The 22,822-nt window shown below is 37.8% G+C and overlaps 1 protein-coding gene across 4 annotated transcripts in view; it reads left to right on the forward strand.

The window, feature by feature from the left end:
- LOC150081594 (cell division cycle and apoptosis regulator protein 1-like) overlaps positions 1 to 22,822 on the forward strand; it is a 550,339-nt gene that overhangs the window by 44,088 nt on the left and 483,429 nt on the right. For all 4 annotated transcript variants that reach the window (XM_090380560.1, XM_090380561.1, XM_090380562.1 and 1 more), the window contains one exon: positions 387 to 643. In XM_090380560.1, coding sequence (XP_090236686.1) covers positions 387 to 643 — 257 coding nt within the window. The remainder of the gene's footprint in view (positions 1 to 386; positions 644 to 22,822) is intronic.

Raw genomic sequence — 22,822 nt, forward strand, 5'->3', positions numbered from 1 at the left:
TTACATTTGTCAATGTTAAACTTCAGTTGCCACTTCTCAGCCCATCTGCCCAACTTTTCTAGATCCTGTTGCAGTAGCACACTGCCATTAATTTATTGAATACTTGGCTTTGTTCCTCAGTGGTGTAGAATGTTCCCTACAATTGAAAATCAAATGCAGTAAAGCATACAAATTTTATTTGTTGTCTTATCCATCCAAACACCAGAGTTATTTTGAAGAACTCTTATCTTTGTTGGAATTATGAAAATTATAAAGTCTGAAAATCATAGTTGTGGTATCTAATTTATTAGTAATAGTTATTTTCCTGTTTTAACTGTTAAGAAAGTTCTTTCACATGTTATTCTAATTTTCAGTAAAATGATCTATAACCTATTTACAAATCTTAGTTACAGCAGGAGCTAGCTTGGCTCAGACTGCTGCTCCAGCTGCACCGACATTGGGTACATCAGTATTGGGTGCTCAGGCTTCTCCACATCCTGTACCAACTGCTACACCCACTCTAGCTGCTGGAGTACCTACTGCACCTGGCCTAGCTGCTGCGGCTGCTGTAGTTGCAGCTGCTCAAACCCAGCAAGCTGCCCAGCCAGCACCTCCCACAAGTGCTGCTTATGGAACAAGTTTAGCAGCAATAGGCTTGACTCAGGTGAGGTTTCCTTATTTTCTGATTTAGCATATATATGCTTTTCATATTAATTTTTTGTATATATATATATATATATATTTTTTTTTTTTTAACATTTAATTAAATTATTAGTATATTTCAACTTAGTATCAATAAATATAGTAAGAATTTTAATGTAACTTTATTGGATATTTGACTATCATTCCGTTTAATGCATTTGATTACACTGACACCAAATTTTGAATTTTTATCCGTCTTTTTAGTGAAATTTTCTTTTCATGTCTTTTGTAAAAATGAACTATGCTTATTTCAAATAAGACATCTATGCCTCTGTCATGGAGAAATATTGCATTTATATCTGGCAGGTGTGCATATTCTCTTTTCCAGGAAAGCCAGGAAGTTGAAATTTGTTATTCTGTATAATTTTAGATGAAACCATGGGGAAGGGAAGTGGGGGAGAAGATTTCAGCACCCATATTTTTTGGGTGGTGATCCTTTGCTGCAGATATATTTTAAACTTGGGAAATTATGATTTATTAATCGAGAAAAAGTAAGTATGGAGGCCAGAAGCCTCCATAGCTGAGTGGTCATGAGCAGGAGTGCTGTAGCACACGCTCTTTGAGTAGACCGGGGTTCAAGCCCCTGACTGCTAAATACGGTTGATCTGCGAACCATCACTGGAACAGTGTGGCAGGTTATGGTCCATTTTCCTTCAACACGAATCATTGAGGAGGCTTCCATCCTGCGGCGAGTTGATAATGGCTGCAGTTTACTTTTTTAAGTGTGGAGGCCACTTAAAAAATGACATTGAGCTTCTTGAAAGAATGTAAAAATAGGCAAGCCCACCTTGGGTGATCTGCACAAGGGTGTTCATTCAAGGAAAGACTTTGAATATCTGGTCTACAGAGTTTGATCAGGCTCCCCTCTAAGGTGCCTGATCAAGGTCCATCTATATGATTCTGAAAGGGATTAGTAAAGTGATTGAAAGTGAAATTTTTAAGGTTATAAATGATTCTAGAACTACTAGCCATAAATTAAAATTACAGGGAAAGAAGCTCAGGATGGATTGTAAGTTTTATTTTAGCCAGCAAGTTATTAATTACTAGAATAAGTTACCTCTGCGGAACATTAGTGGCTTTCACCTTGCTGAAATTGAAAGGCCAGCTGTATTGGTATCTATGTTAGTAGCTCCAGGTTTTCTTGCACTATATGGCTGATATTGATAAAGTGAAAGTTGGACTGGTGAGCTCTGGATCTGCACCTCAATCCTATTGAATATCTGTGGATGAAGTAAAAAAGATCTTCCAAAACTATGAGAACAATAGACTATAATACTTCTGGTCTTATAGTCTATTGTCCTCATAGTTCCTGCACTTATTTGTGTGGGAGTCAAAAACCTGTGTTCTGAAACTGTTACATTCTTGGGATGCATGTGATATTTATACTTGATTTTTGTCAGCTACCGAAACCATATTAAAATTTTAACACATGAGATAAAGTGCAGTCTTCACTGTCATTCTAGTAATAGAGTTTTGGAGTAGTTGCTCTTTTGCCAATTGCAGTACATCTTTTTTGAGTTCAAACTGTTATACTAGTAAGTGCATAGCTGAAATGTCATTGTGTACTTTACTATGTGATGCAAACCACTCACCGATACATTTGTTGGAAATTTTTAATAGCTTGAGCCTTAACACATTTGTTGCCACCTAAATGTGAGAGAACCCTTTCGATCTGCTGTAATTTTCAGAACATTTCCAACATCCACAGAGTTTTGAAAATTCGTGCACAACGGTTGAAAATTAAAACTTTGGAATTCATTGCTAAAAGCAGACACTTACTTTTGTGCTGAGCTGTAAATCAGAAGAAATCTTAAAATTTTATAAAAGTTTATTCATCAAATAAAACTGTGTCAAGTGTATAAACGAAAGCCTATCATTACTGCAAGGCGTTCAGTCAGTGTGCTAATACCAAGCAGTTATTAATTTCATGTGCCTTTATGTTTATGATACTTGTTGGTTGACTGGTTAAGAATGACCTCTCATATGCATTGTGGCACAGCATTTGAGTGCATTTTGAACTCAAATATGCATTGTTGCACATCACTCCTAATGCCATTTTACACTTATATTTGTAAAGGCAGCAAATGTGTTAAATACTCTGACTTTCAGGAGTTCTTAAATCATGGGACTTTGTTATGGATGGAAATATAAATTTGGCATCTAACGTTCTTTGAGAAGTTTGAAAAAGTACTCTAGGTTGTACTGAGCAAAATTATTGGCTATTAGCATAAATTTTATAGTACAATAGTATATCTGCAGAAGCTGAATCTGTTATCAACAGCAATATCCCCAATCGCTTCTCCGTTTAATGGGCCACTTCTTGTGGAGGTCCGGATGTTTCAGAGCTTCAATTCCCCCTTGCATACATGGTGTGTGGGTTGATCTTTATGTTTATTTATCTGTTTATGTTTTAAATATGTGAAACAACAGTAAGCTGTTTGTAAGATTTGAATTTCAAATTAAGTTATCAGAATCTTTTGAATATGATGAAAAATGTATTAGGTTTGCTTTACAAAACTGTATTCTGCTGATTCCAAAAAAAAATATTTATAATAAAAATAAATTTTCCAGTTATAGTGATGATTGTAAAATTTATTTTTCAATCATAGCTATAATTAGAAAACTTGTTATATCTGTTGTTATTTATCGTTGTTTATTATTATTTCTAGCCATTTTCTTGTCAGTTAAATTGAAAAAATGGGGGTAATTAAATTTTAAAATATCTTAATCTTAGAAAACATATTACATGGTTGATTATAAGGGAAGCAATTAACATAAGTTGTCCCATTTTAGAAAGAAGAAAATATTGTTTTTTATAAAATGAATGTTCCTAAGTATAAACAATCTGAATTAGTATTATTTCAAAGAATGGGGTGAGGGTAAATTGGTTTATAGCACACCCAGAAATTCATGGTTGGATACTAAACTCATAACACATTTCTGAGTTTATGCAAATCTGTAAGTGATATATGGCTCCCTCATGTAATGTTCAAGTATATAGATCTCATCTGAAAAAAGACATTGAGCTTCTTGAAATGGTACCAAGATGGGCAACTTGCATGGTGAGATCGGCAAACGGTAACCCATATGAGGAAAGACTCCAAATATGTGGGGCTAAAGAGCTTGGCAACCACGCACCTCAGAGGTGACCTGTTTGTGGTTTATAATTGGCCTCCGTAGCCGAGTGGGCAGGAGCGGGAGTGCAGTAGCACACGCTCTTTGAGTAGACTGGGGTTCAAGCCCCTGACTGCTGAATACGGCCGATCTGCCAACCCGCACTGGACCAGCGTGGCAGATTATGGTCCATTTCCCTCAGCATGAATTGTCGAGGAGGCTTCCACCCTGCATTGGGTTGATAATGGCTGCACTTTACTTTTTTAAGGCTCTGAGAGGGGTTAGTAAAATGAACAAAGATAGAATTTTCACTGTTGCAGAGAATTCCAGAACTCGTGGGCATAAATTCGAATTATATGGGAAGCAGTTTAGACTATATTGTAGAAAGTTTTGTTAGCCAGTGAGTCATTGATTGCTGGAATAGGTTGCCTTCATGGGTAGTTGAGGCTGACAGTGAATAAATTCAAAGATCAACTGGATAGTTGCCTCTGTGAGGAGGGAAGCAAATAATTTGTATTTTCTTATTTAATGTAGGAAATTTTCTTTTAGCAGTGAATCGTTGATAGCTGGAACAAGTTGCCCTCACAGGTAGTTGAGGCTGACAGTTTGAATAAATTCAAAGTTCAACTGGATGCTTACACGTGTGAGGAGGGAAAAATTACAGTGGTGCCCCAACATCCATTTGGTAATTTGTTCCACAAAACCCATTGTATGTTGAAAATATTGTAAGTCGAAACCAATAATACGTGGATTTCCTGTAATTTGTTCCCCAACAACACATGAAATAGGTATTTCTTACATGTTATACTTCATTTTTACATTAAAAATTAGTGTTTTATAACGATTTCAATAAATAGCAATAAAACATCGTAAAATAAAAAACAAACAATAAATTAGTATTTACTTTAGACTTGAAGTGCAGAGCTGATGAAATCAGTGGTGGCGTAGTGGTGGTGGGACTATATCAAGCGTCAGGTGTCTTTTCAGTCTTTTGTTGCTACTGGCAAAGAACCTGTCCAAAGTGGACTGTTTTTTATGACTTTTTTTGTAGCTTCCTGAAGTAAGAAATGGCCTTGTCTTCCATTGTGCACATCATGAGTTCAGTGTTTTCAATGTCTGAGTGTTTTTTTTACCACTTCTCTTAAACACTCCCAACAAGAAACAACAATCTTCAATTCTTCAGCTGACACTTTTTGGGTATCTTTTTCTTCCTCTTCCTCTCCAGTGTCACTCTCTGTAATTTTCTCCAACTGTTGTAGCTCCTCCGTTGTTAGCTCACACCCATGAGCGTCAATAAGGTCTTCCACATCCTCTTCGCTAACCTCCAGACCCATTGATTTACCAAGCGTGACCATATCATTTGTCAAAGCACCATCTTCAAATCAATGTTATGGATAATTAAAGGACAGATGTTTTTCAAGGCTGAATTTAAGCACCTGGTGGAAACATCATTCAAAGAACTTACAATCAGCCTCATGCAATCCAGCATGTTGAACTTTGACCTCCAAAAATCTTTGAGGGCGACAGCATTTTCACCAGAGGTCGCTGCAAAGCAACTTGTGAACATTTTCGTGGTGTAGATTTTCTTGAAGTTTGCAATCACTTGCTGGTTCATTGATTGAAGAAGACGAGTGGTGTTGGATGGCAAAAATTTGACTTGAACAAAGGCAGATTGTGCCTCAAGAGATTGAACAAGATTGGGATCATGGCCTGGTGCATTATCCAGCAGGAGCAGTGCCTTCACAGGAAACTTATTTTTCTCAAGATAACCCTTCACTGAAGGACAGAAAGCTTCAAACTCCCATTCATTGAAGACATATCCTGTAACCCAAGCCTTCTTGTTACTGTGCCAAAACACTCTCAGCATGCCTTTGTCGACCTTTTGTTGTTTAAATAGTCTGGGGGTTCAAGCAAAGGCTTCAGCTTAAAATCTCAAGAGGCATTGGCACCCAACAGGAGAGTGAGCATATCTTTCATAGGCTTATCCTATCCTCATAGGATAAGCTTAAACTAGCCTCATCCTTAGTGATGTACATTCTTCTGGGCATTTGCTTCCAGAAGAGGCCGGTTTCCTTTATGTTAAAAACCTGCCTTGGAAGATAATCCTCTTGAGCAACAAACTCTTGGAATTCATTTTTAAAGATCTCAGCTGCTTTTTTATCAGCACTGGATGCCTCCTCATGCCTTTCAACACTTGATATTCGCCCTTTTTTGAAGCACTCAAACCAGCCTCTGCTGGCTTTAAAGTCTGCAAAGCACACAGTACTGCCACTAGTTGATGGAGCTTTAAGTTTCAGATTGTCATAGATCTGAAACAGTCATATGAGTGATGTTCCATGTGCCATGCGTTTAACAATAAAAAAGACGCTAATTGGTTGAGAACAATCGTACAAATGATGTATAATATATACACATTGCCATGCATCTGAAAATTTCCATTCATGTATCGTTCCAGCTAATCGGAAAGACATTGGTACCTGCAAATGTCATCGTAAGTTGAGGCCTTACTGTAATTTGTGTTTTCTTATGTACTTGATTTTTTTTTTTTTTTTTTTGCCAGTGCAGCAAAAGCCTGTGGCGTCCTTGCACTATACAAAATGCTATTACTATTACGCGTGTTTTTTTTTTTTTTTTTCAGCCAGTGCAGCAAACGCCTCTGGCTTTCTTGCACTGTATATCTATTACTATTATTAGTAATTGTATGTCCTTAATATCGGGCGATTCCTGAACACAAGTTCATCTCCACTATTTTACTGCATTACTGTAGTTTATGCTGTTATGTTATTTGACTAGTCTCTTTGCAACCAGGATTCAGATCTTAACAAGAAGGAAGGATTTGGATTAGATTGGTTTATATATTTATATATAATATACACACACACATTGCCAAATGTTAATATCCTGACACTTGTATATCTACAAATAACTTTTATTTGCAGGAAAATTAATAACCTGTACTGAAACCTTTAGCTTTTATGACAGCCTCTAGTCTCTGTGGAATGCTCTTCACCAGTTTTAAATGTCCACCTATAATTTCTGCCATTCAGCTTTCAAAGTGGCAACTAGTTCAGCTCTATATTTTTGGGCAGTCTCTTCTCACATACACACCTAATAATTCTTTTCTTCCTAGATGGTCTCTATAAGATTGATGTAAGGTTCCTGGCTAGTAATTTCAACTTCTTGACGTTCATGTTCTTAAAATTAGTATGACATAGAGCATTGTTCTGATGATACAGCTATGATGGGCCTTCTCCTGATGTGCTGCTACAACATAGTTAATGCATTACTGCCCAAGACATCTAAATAGACCTTAGCATTCATGTTTTTGTCCAAAACAACCAATGGTCTCAGGCCAAACCATGAAAAACAGTCCCAGACCATCAATACACAGCTTTCCATTGGTCTGCATTCCAAGAGTGGCAGTCTTTGCACCAAGTTGGATGTCATCTGCTATTAGTTGAGGTGATTAGTGGCTTGTGGATAGCTGCACAGCTGTGCTAACCCATATCATGCAGCATCCTGTGTACTGTTCTGGTGCTAACATGTCCCATTTGTCTCACTGAGGGCTTGTGTGTACTGTGACATCAACTTGCATTGCAAGTGAACAATTCTTTTCAGGACTCTCCTGTCATGTTCTGTATGCTTCAGAGGTTTTGCAGCTTGTTTTGTCATAGTTTCAGCACCAGTCTGTTTCTGTTTCAAATGACATCACCAATTATTGATTTAAGGGATTTTCAGTGCCATTGAAATGTTGCATGCAGACATTGATTACGTTGCTCCTATTATCATTCTGTACAGGAAGTGTGTTAACTACAATGATTGTGGCATCTGGAATTCATAATCATACTACCGTCTTCATGAAGGCCTACAACATTATAGTTGTGTCTGACATGTGATTCTTGGGCAAGACCTGACAGTTACCAACAGAAGTGTGTCTGGGCTTTTTCTTTATAAGAAAAAAAAAAAAACATTTAGTCTGTTTATTTTGTATATCTGGCCATTATATTAGGATTATAAGCTAAAACTCTCTTGGACCATCATTGAGCTGAATGACTGCTCTGACACAATGTAGCATGGAGTGAATAAGGTGTTGAAAATTGGTGCTAGGAATATTGGACCATTTGTGCAACAAAACTGCTTTCAATTCTTGAAGTGATCATGTGAGCAGAGGATTGTGCCAACAAGTGTGCTTTTCACTTTGAATCCCAGTGGAATTCAAAGTACAGGAATCTGGCCAGGGCAGATGCTGCATCTTTCTTTGGGGTATGTTTCTTTCTGGAGGTGTGTTTTGTTTAGCAGTATTTTGGCCTTCAGTCATCCATGATGTTGAATGATTTGAAGCTGAAGGTGTTTTAGAGCAGGAAATTATCACTCTTGGTGAGTCCTCGGGTCTTGAGATTGATGCGGAGGAGGATGTGGCGAAGTTAATTGAGGACCATGGAAGGGAGTTGACAACAGAGGAGCTCCAGGAATTAGAGCCAATGGGGGAGCATGACAGTGGAGATGAGGAACATGAGGAGGATGACCACCTCATGTGTAGCAACAACTCAAGAAATTAAGAACATGTTTGCTGCTTGGGACATTGTGAAGAGGACAGTAAGAAAAAACCCAGATATGGAAACCACTGAATTAATGACCTGCAAATTTGAAGATCAGGTGTTAAGTTATTTCAAGAACCTTCAGAGAAAGTGCCAAAAACAAACCACTTTGTACAGTTTTTATACCATAAGTAGCAAGGGTCGGTGATTGGAAAGAACACCAGATCCTGAAGATTTTCCCTGATATCTTGATGGGAAAAGATTCTCTTCCAACTCAATCACCACACTACCATTGAAACAGCTTTTCCAGTGTAAGTTAAATGAAAATTACTATTCTTGTTTTTTTAATGTTTATAATTATCAATTATCATTTTAAACAACATTTTGGTCTTGTTTTTTTAATGTTTATAATTATCAATTATCATTTTAAACAACATTTTGGGGGACGGGGAATAAGTAAAAATGTGGCACCATCAGCATTTTTTAATCTTTTTTCTTTTTTTTAAAATTTCATCATGTTCTGATATTTATTCCGGCGTATAAGATGCACCACAATTTTAGGGCAACTTTTTTTTTAGATAAAAGGTGCATAGTATACACTAAAATACGGTATTCAGTATTCTTTATAGAACTAATATAATTTCCATTATAAAAATTACCTTTTAGAGAGATAAATAGCTTAGTCATATAGCGAAAATTTCAACTTCTGAGGACTTGGAACAAATTACCAAAAAACAGTGTGTTGTTGGGTTCACATTACGATATTTTCACGATACGATGGTGTCTCCGGAACAAATTAACATCATAAAGCGAGGGTCCATTGTAGAAGGCTTATAGACTATTGGCATGAATTCTGTGTAACAGTTTAAGATGCTGAAATAAACTGTGTAATTGACCGTGTAGTTAGTATTAGTATTAGTAACGGCCGCATGATGCAAGAAAGCCTATGGCTTATGCTGCACCAGCCAAAAAAAAAAAAAAAGTTAATGATCACTGTGTTTCTTTGTAGACAGGATAACCTTATTGGACAATTTATTATGTAGTTACTTGTAACCATACTGTTATTTGTCTTCATCTCATGTTGACTTTGTAAGATCAGTGGCTGCTTGTGTCACGTTTGGTCTCATTCGTGTCATATGGCTCATTGTGCCATGTGCTTTGTCTTGAGGTTCCTTGTGCCACAATTTTCCATTTCCACTTGCAGTCTTCCAAACCCCATGTACTTTTTCTGACTGAATCTCAGTTATCAGTTGATTCAACTACTGCTCATCTCAGATGTCCAAATTATTTGCTGTATGATTCCTTTCGCCTCAAAGGTGGTACTTGTGCATATGTCCGTTCTGATATTCCCTGTCAGAGACTTGGCAATTTGGAATCTCCTCTCTTTGATCTTCTCTGGCTTAAAATCTCTCTACCTCATTGTGTAAAATTCATCTGTTGTCTCTACCGTTCTCCCAACTCCACTAATCACTTGGAGCTCTTTGACTTCCTCTCTTTGCAACTTGACTTTCTCCAGTCCAACTTTCCTAACAGTGAGGTAATTTTCCTTGGTGATTTTAACGTTCACAACTCCAGCTGGCTTCCGTTTTCTAGTCACACCGACCCAGCAGGTCGGGATGCTGAGGCTTTTGCAATTACTAATGACCTAGCACAGATTGTTCATTTACCTACAAGAATACCGGACAATCCTAATCATACAGCCAATACGCTTGATCTTTTTCTCACAAACAACCCTTCTAAGTACAAGGTTGAAGTGAGAGGTCCTTTAGGCACTTCAGATCACAACTTGGTGATTGCCTCTTCTCCAATGGAACCTTTATCTCATGGCTATTCCCAACCTCGTATTGTTTGGCATTACAAGAATGCAAAATGGGATGACCTGCGAGACTTCTTTTCTTCTTTTCCTTGGTCTGATTACTGTTTCCAAACTTCTGATGTCAACGTTTGCTCAGATCGTGTCAGTGAAATTATTCTTGCAGGAATGGAATCCTTTATCCCACACTCCACTTTAAAATCTCGTCCTTTATCTAAACCTTGGTTTTCCAATAAATGTGCTAAGGCTGTCCAAGAGAAGAACGTTGCATATCGTAATTGGCTTGTTTCTAATTCTTCAGTTTCATTTTCTGCCTACATCAAAGCTCGCAACAATTGTAAAGCAGTTATTAATCAGTCCAAACTAGAGTTTGAACAGGCTAAGAGTAGAAAACTTGCTTCTTGCCCTAACGGTAGCCGAGCATTCTGGTCTCTTGCCAAAGCTATTGGCCGCAACTTTTGCCCATCTCTGCTCCCACCTCTGTCCAAACCAGATGGTTCTGTTGTCACTTCAGCCAAGGATAAAGCTGACCTGCTAGCATCCCATTTTTCTTTGAGCTCATGTATTAATGATCTTGGTAAAACACCTCCCACCATTCCTAACACGCTCCATTCAATGCCTCCTGTGGTCTTCCGTCAAAAGGATATCAGAAGGATTTTGATGAATCTTGATGCTAAGAAAGCTCCAGGTCCTGATGGTATTTCTCCACTTGTTCTCAAAACCTGTGCTCCTGAACTTACTCCTATTCTTTGCCGCCTTTTTTCACTTTCTTATTCCAAAGGTGTTTTTCCTTCTGCTTGGAAATTTGCTCATATCCAGCCAGTTCCTAAAAAGGGTGACAAATCCCTCCCATCCAATTATCGTCCCATTGCAATTACTTCTACTCTTTCTAAAGTAATGGAGAAATCAATTAACCGCCAACTCTTAAACTACCTAGAAACTTTCCGTCTGATCAACGATCGCCAGTATGGATTCCATCAGTGTCGATCCACTGGTGATATTCTGGCTTATGTTACCCATTTATGGACTAATTCAATGGAAAGGTTCGGTGAAACACAAGTAGTTGCTCTTGACATCTCAAAGGCTTTTGATCGTGTTTGGCATAAAGGTCTTCTAAACAAGCTTCCATCTTATGGTTTGCCAACTGTTTTTAGTAATTGGTTATCCAGTTTTCTCTCTGATCACTCACTGAGGGTGATGGTAGATGGCTCTCTGTCTTCTAACTTCTCCACTAATGCCGGTGTCCCCCAAGGTTCAGTTCTTTCCCCCACTCTTTTCCTCTTGTATATCAATGACCTTCTTCCATTGACTGGAAATCCTATCCATAGTTTTGCCGATGATAGCACATTGCATTCAACTTTCCATTTTGAGAAACCTTGTCCAGCTCAATCAGCTTTAAGTTCTCGAAAATCTGCTGCCAATTCCTTAAATGCCGATCTTCAGGTAATTCTCCAGTGGGGCAAAGACAACTTAGTTGATTTCAACCCTTCTAAAACTCAATCTTGTCTTATATCTCGCAAAAAGGATTCTTCTGCTCCTATGCTTATCTTTAGTGACACTCCGATTTCTAGGCAAAATGATATATCTCTTTTGGGGATTACCCTGACTTCTAATCTCTCTTGGCACAAGCACATTACAAATATTGCTTCCTCTTCATCTAAAAAACTTGGTTTTCTCTTTCGCTCTCGGCGTTACTTTTCTCCCAAACAGCTGCTCACTCTGTATAAATCGCAAATCCGCCCTGCCATGGAATATTGTTCCCACATCTGGGGTGGTGCCCCCAAAACCTCTCTCAGGCTTCTTGATTCCATTCAGAAGAGGGCAGTTCGGTTAATTAATGATTCATCTCTAACAGAGTCTCTCCACTCGCTGTCTCATAGACGCACTGTTTCTGCTGCATGCCTCTTCTACAGATACTTCCATGGGCACTGTTCTTCTGAATTGGCTTCTATAATTCCCGCTCTCTCTTTCAAAACAGTCCGAACACGTGCCGCCACCAGCCAACATCCATTTACTGTCCAACTTCAAACCCACAGAACCAACTTTTCATCTTCCTCATTTATTCATTCAACTGCCGTTTTCTGGAACAACCTTCCTTCATACGTATTTCCTGAAAATTACAATCTACAGAAGTTCAAGTCCAATATCAACAAATATCTTCTTTCGTCTTCTCAACCTCCAACCCAAGCACGGTACTAAGTACTATAGGTTTAATACCTCTCGTGTTTGGGGTTCTCATAAAAAAAAAAAAAAAAAAACAGGTTTACAACTTTGAAAGTGTATATAAATTTATTTAGAGGATAAATTTATATAAATTTATTTAGATGATATACACAATATTTTGAAATGTCAGAATGTAGCAAAACACTTCAAGTTTTATCTTGGATAGTTATGGTTCAATGTGACTTCCATTTGTAATGCGGCAGACATCCCACCTGTAGTTAATTTCTTGCCACACGCAGCTTAGCATCTCTGACATCACTTCTGCAACTGCCGCCTCTGTAGCCAGGTGGGAAGGAGCAGCAGTGCGTAGCACACGCTTCTTGATCAGACCGGGGTTCGAGCCCATCACCACCAAATACGGAGGATGCGGAAAGGTCAGGGAATGACCACCGCATATTCACGGAGCAATATGGCCTTAGTTGCTAATGCTCCTTAAAACCAAACAACAAACTTCTGCAACTGTGGCTGTAATTCAAGTTCAGAGCTCAACAACATTTGCAGGTAAGGGTGGTATGTACACTAGATCTTTAACAAATCCCCATAAGAAAAAATCCATAGGTGTAAGATCCAAGGAACGAAATGGCCATGCTATTGGTGCCCCTTGACCAATCCACTGACCTGGGAAACGGGTGTTGAGGTGCTCGCACACTTCTCCAAGATAATGAGGGGGGGTGCATCATCTTGCTAGAAGTGAATGTGTCCTTCTTGGTCATCTTTGTCAATTTGTGGATTGAGGAACTGTTGGAGCATATTAAGTACATGATAGCGGTAATGGTGGTCTCCATGAAAAAAGAAGTTGTAAAGTTGTTTTTGAAATACCCTGTATTTCTGACTTTAACTCTAATATGTCATGTGATTTATTGTCTGGACATGTATTACGTTGATTGAGACTGATTAATTGAATTCTCCTGGCTTGCTTTATGAGCTTGTAATTTATGATTTGCCCTTGAATCTAATCTGTATATAGCCTATGAATCTGTATGTAATATGTGTAGTGAATTTGTCAGTTTCTGGCTAGGGGCTGCTTGTTAATAAAAATGTAAAAAAAAAAAAAAAAAAATTGTAGTGTATTGGGATTACAGGCAAGGTCCTGAAGTGGATTGAGAAATGGCTGAAAGACAGGAGGCAGAGGATTGTTGTGGAAGTAGGTACATTCATTCTTTTTATAATCAGGTGTTATAATCAGGATTCCTCAAGATTTGATTCTAGGGCCATTCTTTCTGATCTTCTTGAATGATATTCATGAAGGAACAAATGGTAGAATGATGAAATTGCAATTGATATAAAGGATGATTGCACAGCTAACAACTGCAGTTCAGGCCGAGTTTCTTCAGAATGGTTTGGACCAGGTTCATAGATGAACGGAGAATTGGTATTCTTTAATGCTGCCAAATGTAAGGTTCTACATTTGTAAATAATCACCCAAGAATGAATTATATATTAAGCAGTAAGTAGAGATATATTTACATAAGTAGAACCTCATTTACATTCCATTTCTATAGAGCTGAAGAATATTAATGAGAAAAGAGAGTTGTCTGTAATGGTGCAGATAGACATAAAGATTAGCCTACAGTGTAAGCAGGTGGAAGAAGGTACACATTCTTCTATCACTGACTTACTGTACTTTGCATCTAGGAAAAAGCAGAGTACAGGTAACCCTCGTATAACACAGTAGTTAGGGTCCTATAAAATCTCGTATAGTGAGAAACCGTGTTATATGGGACTAAGAACCAGTAGAAAAGGGGGTGTTATGTTCCAAAAGCTAACAAAAATACACAGTTGTTTTATAACTATCAAAAACTTAAATTTTATTAAAAATAGTAATAACTGAACAAACATCTTACAAACTGTGATACTTATATGTCAGATAATGTATGTTCATTTAATTTTCTTCCTCTTCATCACTGCTAAGCACAGTCAAATGATAACGCTTTCTCTGTTGTAGAATATCTTTACCTGCTGAACTTTCTTCTGCAGCATCTACATTTTGAGTACCTTCTGCTCTCTTTAAAAAATCAGTAATCTGGGTTTGTTTGCTTTTGCTTGATAGATCTTTGTAAATTTCTTGGTATGGAGTTAAACATTTTTGAAGATCCCTTTTGAACTTGGTGCTCCTTTCAGTTGAAGGATCTGCATTCAAAAAATAAGATTCTAATTGCACAGCTAATGCCTTCCCTTATGCTTTTTAGTGTAAAATTTGGAACTTCAGAATTTTCAACTGCGTTATCATCCTCTGAATTGATTTGTTTTACTCTGATGCCATTTCCACCAAATCCGCTTCATCAGCCTCTTTTTCTACCAGTAATACTTGAACGTCTTGAGTAGTTATATCATCAAGACCTTCCCTTCCTACCGACTTAGCAAGTTCTACTATTGCACCAATTCCGTTTTCTGCCGTTTCGACCATATTTCCTGAATGAACCGACTCTGGCCATACATTTTTCCAGCACGCATTTAATGTTAACGTTTTTAATTCTTTTGAGCGATAAAGCTATGATTCTGATACAGTCCACAATTGAGAAAAGTTTCCATGCCTTCATCACTTCAGTAGATTCAGAATCAATTTTTTCCAAAATCTATTGTAATGATTTTCTGATGTAATGAGTTTTAAAGGTAGATATAATGGCTCAGTATTCTCCCCAAAACCCATTTAATGGGCGCATCGCCCGGCTAAAATTTAAGCAGTTCTCACAGTACCATATAGTACTGCTCTCGATCAATATTAATTCGAGCATACTATGTGATTGAGAGCAATGTGGCAGGAGCATATAATGTTAAATTATGCAATTAATTTTTGCTTTTGGTCACTTAAGTCACATTTATAAATAACAGAAAATATTATAATATTGCAAAGTATTACACTTCCCCACCCGACTACTTTATAATGCCACCCGGCTGGAAAAATTTTCTGGGGAAAACACTGTGGCTGAATTAAAAAAGTTGTATTAGGTGATAGGAACATTACTTCAACATTTTGGATGACTTAAATCTTTTGGATGGGCCACATTATCCAATAGTAATAAAACTTTGAAATCTAGATTTTTCTGCTTTAAATAGTTCTCCACAGCTGGCCCAAAACAATTTAGACACCATTCTCTAAATATCTCAGCAGTTACCCAAATCATGCCTAAGGAACTTAGGCATAATTTAGGGCTGGAATTTAATTCACAACAAAGAAATTATTCCAATATGGTTCTTAAGAGCAAAGTTTAGTAATACATATCCAGAAAAATTTATTAACGATCAAATAAAAACCATTATAACCTTACAAAAACCTTAAATGTGACGAACTGCATGCTTCGAAGTCACAATTTTTTATGCTCTCAAACAAGCACAAGTTCAATAGCACAGAACCTAACACGGGGATTTCCCAACAAAATAAAATAAGGGGATTTCCCAGTAATTTTTTTTGCATAAACCTAGCGAGTCAACAGCAGGGATTCACAAAAATGAATGGACATGTTGAAAAATTACATCATACAGGGTTCCCCCACACAAAAGCTCAAAAATACTGTGTTATGCGAGGTTTGCTGCAATTCTCTAACCGTTATAGCGAAACCATGTTATATAAGTACCGTGTTGGGTGAGGATTTCCACAATTTATCAGTTGTGTTAGAGTGAAACTATGTTGTAGAAGTAATGTGTTATACGGGGGTTGCCTGTAAAGTTCCATTATAAAAGTCAGTGGTAAGGTTGCATTTGGCATATTGTGTTCAGGTCTGGAGGTTGCATCTAAATAAAGATGTTGAGCTTCATAAGTGGGTCCAAAGATGAGCAGCTCATCTGGTGCAAATAGCAAAGGGACATCTGTATGAGGGAAACTAGGAACTTGTGGATTACAGAATTTGGAAACTAGGCATCTTGGGGTGGATGGGGTTGTAGTCTAATTCAGCTGTTATAAAGTAGTAAGCAAGGGCTGGGGGCACAAATTGAGCGAGTGGAGTTTTCACAGCGAAATAGTCCATAAGTGCCAGGCAACATAATATAAACTAAGGGAGAAAAGTAACAGACTGGGCTTAAGGAAGTTTACATATATTCACTGTATTGTTGACTTCTGGAATAAACTGATTTCCTGGGTGGTTGAGGTTAACAGACTAGTGAAAAATAAGGGGCAGTTAGACTGGCCCCTTCTGTTCGGAGAAGAGTATTGTGTGAGGGATGAAGGTTATATAGACTTTTTTTTTTTTTTTTTTGTTGTTGTTGTTGATGGAGCAGAAGCTTAGTTTACTTACAACTTTTGCCTCTACTAATAAAAATGCTATTGCCAACCCTGGTCATTCTTAAAGCATGACCATTTATAGCACCCTTTTCCCTTAGATGCTAATGCACCATAAAACTCTAAAACAAACAAACAAACAAACAAGCACCCTTTTCCTATTGTCTTTCAGCCTTCTCTCAATTCACCACAGGATTTTGCCTGTAATCCTAATACACTGCAACTCATATGGCAGCCTCCTAGGTGACTGTGCCTTATACTTTGCCAAAAGTCTAAGTATATAATATTGAAATTGTTTTGTGATCTAAATCCTGTTCTGCCAAATCATAGTAATTTATCAGGTTGGTGAAACATGATTCCCCTTTACAGTCATGTGTTGAATTTAGTAAGATATATCTTGCAAGACAATCTTGTAAAATACCTTTCTTCTTGGCTTTTACAACCTTTTCTACTACTGAGGTTATACTGACTAGTCTGTAGCCATCCATATCCCCCCCCCCGTATTTTGGTGAGATGTTAGCACTTCTCAAATGCGAGGGGGATTACCACTGAGTCCGATTATGACTCATGATTAATGTCTCATTCAGATGTCTGTTAAAACCATCGGTACTTGGGGCTGTACCTACTTTCAAGTACAGTGGTATTCTGTAAGATTTACCTTTGTAATATCAATATTACATATTCTACAGTTCTCAGGAATATTATCACAGTATCATATTTCCTGGAAGAGACATAATACTCTGAAGTTTGATACAAAATATCTATTTAGTTTCGGTGACACCTGCTGGATGATCTGTGCTTGTCCCATTTTAATTATTGAGCAAATGTCTTATCTGGTTTGCTCTTTCCCTTTTTATATTTACATGTGAATAAAACTACTTGTTTCCATTCTTAGCTCTCATGGCTAAGGATTAATGTATATTCAGGCTGAATCTGAATATCTCCGAAATCCTGCTGAATATAGAAATTCCTCTGTTGTCTCGTTACTTGTTAGCTTTAATTTTTATGCAAGTCTGAGTTTCCTCTAATTATTCTGTGCTGCTTTTTTTTTTTTTTTTAACATCTGTCTCTCAAGCTTGCTAAATCCCTTATTATCCATAGTTGCCCATATCTTATACACTGCCCTACTAATAACGTGTGCTGAAACCTTTAGCATTTATGAAAGCCTTTAATCTCTGCAGATTACCCTCCACCAGTTTTTTTTTTGTAAATGGCTCTGATATTTTCAGCCATTCCGCCTTCAAAATGGTGACATTAGCTGTTTTTCAGGTGGCCTCTCCTTTCACACACTTAATGATTGGTGCCTCCATAGCCAGGTGGGCAGGAGCAGCAGTGCGTAGCACATTCTTCTTGATTAGACTGGGGTTCGAGCCTGTGACCACCAAATACGGAGGATGCGGAAAGGTCAGGGAATGACCACCGCATATCCCTGGAGCAATATGGCCTTAGTTGCCTAAACTCCTAAAAACCAAACAACAACAACAACCTCAGTTCATCCCAGAAATTCTCTGCAAGATTGAATTCAGGGCTCTGTGCTGACAGCTCAATTTTCAACACTCATCCTCAAACCAGTCTGTCACAAGTGAGCAGTATGACATAGAGCATTGTCCTGCTGGTACTACAGGTATGGGCCTCTCCCAATGTGCTGCCACAATGGAGCACATTATTGTGCAGGATGTCTGGATAGACCTCAGCATCCATAGCTTTGTCCAAAACAACTAATGATCTTGTGCCAAGCCATGAAAAACAACCACCAAACTTCATTGTCAGGATGGTATAGTCCATCACTCAAGCATGACTGTCAGATCATAAACCATGACGTCACTTCAAAGCACAACTTTACATTGGCTTATGGTGCAAGAATGGTGGACCTTACATCAAGCTAAATGGAGTCTAGCATCAGTCAGGGTGATCAGTGGACAGCTGTGGACAGCTGCACAACTGTGGACATATGTGGACAGCTGCACAACTGTAGTAACCTTTATCATACTGCATCTGGTGCACAGTATTGTGCTGACATAATTTAATCATCTCACTGAGGGCCATTATGTGCTTTGACAGTGTTGACTTGCGTTCTGAGTGGACAACTTTTTGCAGGACTCTTTCTGTTATGTTTGTCAGCTTTGGAGGTTTTTTGAGTCATTTTGTGATTTTTTTCTGTACCAGTCTGCTTCTATTTGCAGATCACATACCAATCATTGATTTAGGGATCTTTAGTGCCATGGAAATGTGAGTACAGATTAATTGCTTATGTGGCACCTTGATGTTATTTTGTACTGGAAGTTTGTTAACTTCACTGATCTTGGCATCTTCCATTCATAATAATACATACTGTCTCCTCAAAGGCATACAAGGATATTTATAGTTGTCTGACATGTTGTGCTTGAGTAGGACATGTCCAGTTATCAATGGAAGGATGTTCAGAGTACCGACAGTTTTGGATGTTGATTGTTTTGAAAGTATACTCCTATTTCACTTGTATTTTTCCTCATATGATTGAAGACTTGGGGGAGGTTCAAGTAGAGATGAGAAGACTGAGGAATGATAGAAAGGCTTGAATTGTAAACTGAAGACAGACAGCAGAAGACAAAGAGGAGTGGAGTATTATAAAGTCACTAAAATATTTTCATGGTCCATAGATGCTAATGATGAGATGATGATTTTCCCTCTTTCAAAATTCATCCCAATTTGATTAACTTTAAAAAGTTCCTTAGTCAACTGTTTTTGAAATTAAAACTTATGTAATTGCCAGGAGGTTGGAGGAATGTGTTTCAGAGTATGGGGGGGAGATGCTCTCTGCACTGCTAATTTTGATTTCTCTGCCATTGCCGAATACTACTGAAGTGAGCATCACAACCTTGATATTTCTTGTGACATTCAAGTTACTGTCTGCTTGCATGACTATTGCTGATGCTCATGTCTAGAAGCGCTTCGTGTTTTTACTGCAGGTCTCCCATTATGAATTGCAATAAGGGGACCTACAACCATCCTATTATGGTGTCAACCACATTATATTATGATGACTGGTTTCATATATCTCATACACATATACCTCATACACTAATGACATCAGATTATTAGTTTTTATGATCTTTCCCAGTCATTCTTAACCCTTCTGTTCATGTGTAATATGAACTCTATTTATACCCAAGTATGATTCACATTCTTTTTATGAACTATTTCTGGATTCCCCTGCAGTTGAGTTCCCTAATAAAACTACTTCCTGTTGAACCAAAACAGTCTGCTCTTAATGAATTGTGTCAGTCAGTGGTGTTTCTCAATATTAGATGTATATGCTGTGACTTTGGTGCTGTGTATATGCTGTGACTTTTGTGCTGTGTATATGCTGTGACTTTTGTGTTGCTGTGAGTTTTTGTGATCTGTTCTAAATTTGTATCTGCTATATCATTTGAATTATGAACATTCTAGCAGTGATAAGTTTGGTAATGCTAAAAATATTAATGTTATTATTATTATTAATAGTGACAAATGATGAAAGAAAGTAAGCTTATACAGCATAAACCAAAAAAAAAACTCCAACACTTCCCTTATCACCCGTCTGTCCCCTCTAATAGTTTGTCTAGTTATTTCTTGAATTTATTCAGACTATCCACTTTCACAACATCAGATGAAAGTTTGTTCCAGCAATCAACTCAACCACCTGCTAGTTGAAGTCAAATTTCCACACATCTCTCCTGCAACCATCCTTCCTCAATTTGAACTTATGCTCCTGTGGTGTAGTAAGCAGGATGTAGTAAGCACAATAAGCAGGATGTCATCATCATTGAACTTACTCAATTCATTCAAAGCATTAAACACTTCAGTCAGATCTCCTTGCAGATGCCAAGTCTCCAGACACTGCAGTTTGCAGATTGGAAACATTTCCTGGTAAGAGCTCCCTTTTATTACCCTGACTAATTCTCTTTCTCTTCTCTGCACATGTTCCAAAAGATCCGTGTCGTTCCTAAAATGAGGCCACCGGACATTCATACTGAAGGTATGGCTTAACCTTTGACTTATGCAATGGGATATCCACCTCCTTATGACTGCTGCCAAAAATTCTTGCATATCATTGACAAAATTCTATGAGCTGTCTTAGCAGCCCATCTGCATTGTGTTCAGGGAACTTGGTGTCTGACTGACTGATTAACCCCAGCTCTTTTTCATTCTTCACTAACCTAAGTGTAGTACCACATGATTGATATATTATTCTGGGATTGCTGTTACTCATGTTCAGTACCTAACATTTGTCAATGTTAAACTTCATCTGCCACTTCTCGGCTGATCTACCTAATTTTTTTCAGATCCTGTTGAGTTGCACACTGATTAATGTCATTAACCAATGCCAACCTTCATATCATTTGCAGACTGACATTAAGCCTAATATTCCTTTATCATGAGAGAAGACCAAGAAGAGCAGGGACCATTGATAACCATTCTTTATCATTTCCCACTCAACCATCCCTTTATCAGTAGCAGTAACTTTCCCCCTACTGCCACAATGCTCCAATTTGTACAGCAGTCTTTTATGTGGAACAGTGTCAAAAGCTTTTTTGAAATCTAAGTATATAATGTCCAAATTATTTTTAGTATTGTTACTGCATCATAGTATTCAATCAGATTGTTCAGACAAGATTGTCCCTTAACAAATCCATGCCATGACTACAGTATGACTGCATTCTGTCTAGATGATCCTGCATTATTTCTGTAACCAGTGACTCCATAATTTTCCCTGGAACAGAAGTCAAGCTAACAGGTCTGTAATAACTCACCTTACACTTTGATTCCCCTTTTTGAATTGAAGATACATTTTCATCTCTAGTTCATAGGGACCACTCCTGAATCCAAGGAAGCTCTTATAATTATTGCTAAAGATTTGTTAAACTCTTTTTTTCCCCCCCTTGTTTAATATAATTTGATAGATCCCATCCACCTCAGCTGCTTCTGTTATGTTTTGCTTCAGTTTATCATCCACTTACTTCTTAGTTATCACAAAATCATTTAGCTCCTGTTAGAGTTTGATAAACTTCTGCCAAGTCTGGTTTGAGTTTGCTTCAAACTCAAACCAGAAGTTCATTATACACTTAGTCATGACAAAAGTTTAAAATGTACAATCATTTGAAATATCTATGAAGTTTTCTTTCCAAAAGAATTCTTCACATGTGAATGTAGATACAAAATTCCTATTCTGTATCTACATTCACATGTAGATACAAAATTCCTATTCTGTTTGTCAGCAACCTTAGGCAGGTTCATCAACAGTTAAACCATTCATATATGGTGGACCAATATGATTTAACTCTTTCCTTCTGTTGTTGTTTGTTTGTTATTTGGTTTTTAGGAGCATTAGCAACTAAGGCCATATTGCTCCGGGGATATGCGGTGGTCATTCTTTGACCTTTCCGCATCCTCCGTATTTGGTGGTCACGGGCTCGAATCCCGGTCTAATCAAGAAGCGTGTGCTTTGCACTGCTGCTCCTGCCCACCTGGCTATGGAGGTGCCCCTTTCCTTCTGTTGTTTACCGAAGTAAAAATTTCTTTACCAATGTTACAGTAATACCCCGAAGTTACGCAATAGGTGGGTCCGACGAAAATCGCGTAAGTCGAATTCGCGTAAGTCGGGGTACAACTTTGCATATAAATACATATAAATTTTGCTTAATTGGGACCAAGGACTAACAAAAACACTAGTTTAGAAGAAAAATATTAATAAAATTGCAGTTCTTTATACATATTAATACAAAATATGTATTAAAAAAAACAAATGACTTACGTAAAAAAGTTATTTCAATGTCGATGGCTTCATAAAATCTAACAAATTCGTCTGACGACACAGCGCGTTCTTTTTTTCACGCAGAATTTCTTCGTAGCAAGCTAATAATTTTTTTTATTCCTTGCTTTGTAGCTATAACGCGTTCTTCGTTGGAGTCTATGTTTTCTAAAATTTTTAAGCCCTTTACAATTGAGCCCTTTTCAATTTTCAACCTGTCAAGTTTGCAATTGTCATGTGCTTTTCGCCGTTGCTTCATTTAGGCCTGTAGCACGTGCAATATCACATGGTCTTTCATTTCGCTCAAAGCGTTTCACAATTTCATATTTTTTCTCTATCGACAGAGGTGGACTGGCCATAAGCCTTACCGGGGAAACCCCAGTGGGCCAGTGTGATTTTGGCCATAAACCATAGTATGTTTATGGTATATTTATAGTGCCATAAACCACTATAAATTTTCCCGGGTA

The sequence above is a fragment of the Mastigoproctus giganteus genome, chromosome 8 (assembly GCF_048544385.1).
Source record: "Mastigoproctus giganteus isolate SK-2022 chromosome 8, ASM4854438v1, whole genome shotgun sequence".
NCBI classification, from domain to species: Eukaryota; Metazoa; Arthropoda; class Arachnida; order Uropygi; family Thelyphonidae; genus Mastigoproctus; species Mastigoproctus giganteus.